General features: G+C 33.0%; 1 protein-coding gene across 1 annotated transcript; it reads left to right on the plus strand.

Annotated features, from left to right (window-relative positions):
- Nucleotides 1-4,186: 4,186 nt before the first annotated feature.
- Nucleotides 4,187-5,282, plus strand: LOC145823564 (G2/mitotic-specific cyclin S13-7-like). Its single transcript, XM_082923042.1, has 3 exons — nucleotides 4,187-4,587; nucleotides 4,700-4,878; nucleotides 4,983-5,282. The coding sequence occupies exons 1-3, from the start codon at nucleotides 4,234-4,236 to the stop codon at nucleotides 5,128-5,130; spliced, it is 681 nt and encodes a 226-aa protein (XP_082779168.1). The 5' UTR covers nucleotides 4,187-4,233; the 3' UTR covers nucleotides 5,131-5,282.
- The last annotated feature ends 296 nt before the right edge of the window (nucleotides 5,283-5,578 follow it).

Raw genomic sequence — 5,578 nt, forward strand, 5'->3', positions numbered from 1 at the left:
GGTTTGGGCTAAAATAATTACAAAAAGAGAAAATAGGTTAAAAAGTCAATAAAATAAATGTCACATTTAAATTATAATCATTTTATTTTTTCTCCCACAAAACTCCAAAAAGCCAAAAAATTAACCACATCCTAAATGAAGGCTTTATCTATATCAAGTCTATTGTTCTCTTTATAATAATATAAAAGGAGAATTCTATTACTCACACTATATATTATATACACCCTTAGTTATGTTATTTTCGTCTTTAGGTATGACATTATTTTGATATTTTGATATGACTTTTTTGTGTTTAGTTATGACTTCTTCTTTTTTTTTTAATTATGATGTTGAAAGTATGAAATTATGACATTTTCTTCTATAATTATAAGGCGTATATGGTACACATTCCTTATTTTGAGGGGTGTGTACCATTATCTTTTCCTAAAAAGGTGTTTGGTGAATAATTACTTGCTTTGCTTATTTGGCCTATCAAAATGAAAAGAAATAAAAAATTGAATTACACGAGAATTTTATACCAGGGTAAATTACAAATACATTTTTTGAGTTTTACTTAAAATACGAATTGTCCTCTATAGTTTGAAAAATTATAAATACCTCAATGTCAGAATTTTTTATTTAACAGAATTAATTGAAAAATTGAAATTTCTAACTGTTTACCTATATAATAATAAAATTATCTGAATTATTAATTGAAATAAAATTTTAACATTATTAAAAACTGATAATTAACTTGATGATTTATTAATAAAAATGACCTATTTGTTATGAAATTAAAAACCTTAGGGGACATAATGTAATTTTTAAAATTACAAAAAATAATTTGTAATTTAAGTAAACTTGAGGGAGTGTATTTGTAATTTACCCATTATACAAATGTTGTGTAAGTTAGTAATAATTTGGAAGTGTTTGGGATGCAGTTAAAATATATACATATATATATATATATATATATATCTATATAATAAAGCAGGACGGATTTTAAATTTATCCTAGAGACATTTGTCCTACTAAGACATTTTAAGGGTCATGATTCATTTGTATATTCACATAGATGGCTGAGATTACCCCTTAAATATATATCAATATTTACCTACACTTGCTTCCCGCCCAAAAACAGAGTGAACTTCCTACTTACCCACGTCTCCCCTCTATTCTATCTTTATCTCACTCTACTCACCTTCCCGCTTGCCCACGTCTCTCCTCTCTTCTATCTTTATCCCTCTCCATTCTCTATTCTCATCAGTTTGTTCTTGCGATCAGATTGTAACCGACACTCCTCTTCATCACAAGGTATTCCTGTCCTCCTCCCTCACTCTGTTGTATTTTTTTCCCCAAAATACAATCAGTTTCTGAATGATATCAGATTGTAGAAACTGATTAAATCAGAAAATAATCCCATTTAAGTGAATCAATCTGCAGAAACTGATTCAATTCCACTTTAATCAGTTTTTTCTTGCGATCAGATTGCGCTGCTACTTATCATCACCACTCGCAAGGTTCCCTCTCTCCCACCTTCGGTTGTTCCCTTCGCAAGGTAATTTTGGTCTCTCTCTGTTGTATTTCACATTCGGAGGAAATAGGTTATGCTTTAGGGTTCAGATCTAACTACAATTTGTATCCCGAACCATTATCTGCTCCAAAATTGAATTCTGAAATCGTGATTTCCTTTTGAATTGAAATTCTGACAGATCGAAATCACGATCTGCTCCAAAATTGAATTCTGAAATCGTGATTTCCCTTCAAATTGAAATTCTGTTTTCTCCTCTTCATAACGTTTCTGATTCAAAATTGCCTTTTTGTACCAGTTTACAAATGTTCACTTTAATCAGTTTAAATGGGATCAGATTCAAAAAATACTCAGTATTAGAGAAAAGATATGATCCTTCTTCAATTGTCATTGCCTCTTCTCTTATAACCAAATCTATGAGGACTTTTTTCCTTGGATATTGTGAAAAACATTTTTTTTATGCTATGGGATGAAGTGATTGATGTTAAAGCTCATGGATATTATATTGCCCTTAATTATAAAGTTTTATGTCCACTATTTTTGTGATACATTTGTATTGAACATTTGACGATCTTTGGTTGGTTGCTGCATCCTTGCAAATTGTCAATGATTTGTAAGCTTCCTTAATTATTATGTTTTATTTCTTGACTAATGGACACATTCTTATCTGATATTTGATTATCAATTGGTGGGTTCAGTATGTATTTGGTTTTGATTTGATGTCTCCTTGAAGATACATTGGCATTTTTAATTGTTTCATGGACAAACAAGTTTTTAGATCTGATCACACTCTGTCTCTGTAGTGTTGCTTTACATTCACTACACACTGAAAATCTTATTACTAGAATTACCAATGCCACATCACACAGAAAGTAGCATTGGTTATCCTTAGGTACATTTCAATATACTTTGGGTTTGATTGAGTTCTCAGAAGTTGTTTTCTGATTTCAATTTCACATGTTATGTTATGTGTAGGTATTCTAGACAAAGCATCAACCCAAGAATCGGCCTTATCCTCCTCTACATCTTCTGTGAATTTCATGCTCTCTGCAGTGTTCCTTTCCCCAACACCAGCACAACTCTACCGTCACCGCTGCCGCCGCCGCAACAACAACAACAACAACAACCACCCACCCTATCAACCTCTCCATAACAGAATGATTATGTAGGAACATCTTTACTATTTTGGCTAGTTCTGAACATCTTCACTATTTTGCATGTATTTTGCATTTGTTTCTATATGATTATTGGTTTTAATAATAATAATAGAATAGATAGATTTCAGTAATGTTTCGATTTCAATATTGCTTCCCTTCTCGCTCCTTCAGTATCTACCGACGCTCCTCTTTCCTTTCCCTTACATCCCTTTTGCCTTTTTTTGCCCCACAATTTCCTCCGATTTCTTTTCTCTTGCATCACTCTAGTATTTTCTGATTTTTTGATTTCAATTGCTTTCAATTGTAAACTGAACTGATTAAATGTTCTTTTATCTCTCTGCTCTCCAGGCCTCTTTTTCTTCTGTATTTTCTGATCGCAAGGTAAAATTTCCTTTTTTATTTTTATCTGATGATCTATTTCTTGATGGCTTTGTTATGGAGGCATATATATTCATCTCTCTCTTTCAAAGTTTTAGGGTTTTTTTTTTTAATTCTTCTCTGGCCTCTCTTCCTGTGGAATATTCTGATATAATTTCAATCAATCAATGTTGATTATGGATAATTGAGACTCAATTATCAGAATAATGCAAAGTAATAACTGTAGGGCAGAGACTGTATATATTGGGTATATCAGAATATGGGTATATCAGAATAAGGTATATCTTCTTGATGGCTTTGTTTTGGAGGCATATATATTCATCTCTCTCTTCCAAAGTTTTAGGGTTTTTTTTTTTAATTCTTCTCTGCCTCTCTTCCTGTGGAATATTCTGATATAATTTCAATCAATCAATGTTGATTATGGATAATTGAGACTCAATTATCAGAATAATGCAAAGTAATAATTGTAGGGCACAGACTGTATATATTGAGTATATCAGAATAAGTTATATCTATACTTAGTTACTTAGTTACAATTATACCCATTATTGGATAATTGAGACTCCATTATCAGAATAATGCAAAGTAATAATTGTAGGGCACAGACTGTATATATTGAGTATATCAGAATAAGTTATATCTATACTTAGTTACTTAGGCCTCGTTTGGGAACAGGCTAATTTAGTAACTTTTTGGCTATTTGGCTAAAAAGGTAGGTAAAAAAAACTTGTATGTTTGGGATGACTTTTTGACTAATTACGAAAAGATGTGCAAAAAGTAGAGAAGAAAGAGAATATTTGACTTTTTGGTATGGGTTGTTGGCTTTTTGACTAATTTAGTAACTTTTTGGCTAATTGGCTAAAATAGCCTCTTGCCAAACGAGGCCTTAGTTACAATTATACCCATTATTGGATAATTGAGACTCCATTATCAGAATAATGCAAAGTAATAATGGATGGTTATACCCATAATTGAGACTCAATTATCAGAATAATGGGTCGAAGATATATACAAGTTCTACAAGCAGGTTGAGGTACGTTCAATTTTCCCATTTAATTTATGTGTTATCTTATATGTACATGTGTTGCGTTGTTCTAAGAAGAGTGTGTATGTATTGAAACTATGATGTTGTAGAATGAGAGCAGAGTTCACGACTACACGGACTTGCAGCCTAAGATAAATGAGAAGATGAGAGCAATCCTGGTGGATTGGTTGATCAAAGTTCACAACAAATTTGAACTCATGCCAGAGACTCTATACCTCACTATCAACATTGTTGATCGCTGCCTTGCTTCAAAGCTGGTGATGAGGAGGGAACTCCAATTAGTAGGCATCAGTGCCATGCACATGGCCTCCAAATATGAAAAAATCTGGGCTGCAGAGGTCAATGACTTTGTGTGCATCTCAGACAGGGCTTATACAAATGAGCAAGTGCTGATTACCGAGAAACGCATACTGAGAGAGCTCGAATGGAGCTTAACAGGTCCTACGCCTTATGTGTTCCTCGCGCGCTTCATCAAAGCCGCTGTTGCTGATCAGCATGTTTGTATTTTTGGCTCTCTTCTGTTTCAAAATTGTTGTGATTGATGATGATTATTGCTCTACTCTTGAATGCTAATTGTTCATTTTTTTGTTTTGTTTTTTGTACATTTAGATGGAGAACATGATGTATTTTCTGGCTGAGCTAGGGATAATGAATTATGCCACCATTATATACTGTCCATCAATGCTTGTTGCCTCAGCAGTCTACACTACCCGTTGCACCATAAACAAAAGCCCTGCTTGGAACGACACACTAAAACTGCACACTAGTTTCTCAGAGACACAGCTTATGTAAGTTTTTTCAATCTTCATTTTGTGACTGTTTTAAGAATGAAATTAATATAATTACATGTGTTTCTGATTAATTTTTGTTTATTTATTTATGTTCTAAACAGGGATTGTGCTAAACTACTGGTTAGCTTCCACTTGATGGCTGCAGAAAACAAGCTGAAGGTGATCTATAGGAAATACTCCAATCCCGAGAGAGGCGCCGTTGCCCTGCTCCCGGCGGCCAAAAGTCTATTGGCTGCTGCTACATCATGACTAACAACAACATCAAGCAATTACTGTGTCTTGGATTTTGCTTCTAATAACAGTTGTGGAGCAATTTTTTTTTTTAAATTTTTTTCCTTCAATTTTAAATTTGTAGTATTTTTGCTAAAAACTTGAGTACTAATTCAATTCATTTTATTCAATGGGGTGTGTATGTTTTTACTAGAGTATTTTTATGTGCTTTGCAAAATTGGTGGAATTTTGTGTTTAGAAATTGAAAGAAAATTCTTAATGAAAAAATAGGTTGCTTTCTATTAATTTTTTCAAAAAACACAAAAATAAACAATATACTCAACGAATCTTATAATATGCACGGTTTAGGCCCAGAAATCCAATCCCCTCCCCACCCCACCCCACCAAACCAAAGCACCATAAAGCCACAACAGGTCCTGAATCCTCAACCACAGTCCAAAAAATCTTACCATTATGTTTTAATAAT

This window comes from Camellia sinensis, chromosome 4 (genome assembly GCF_055761805.1).
Source record: "Camellia sinensis isolate YWXY chromosome 4, ASM5576180v1, whole genome shotgun sequence".
NCBI lineage: Eukaryota > Viridiplantae > Streptophyta > Magnoliopsida > Ericales > Theaceae > Camellia > Camellia sinensis.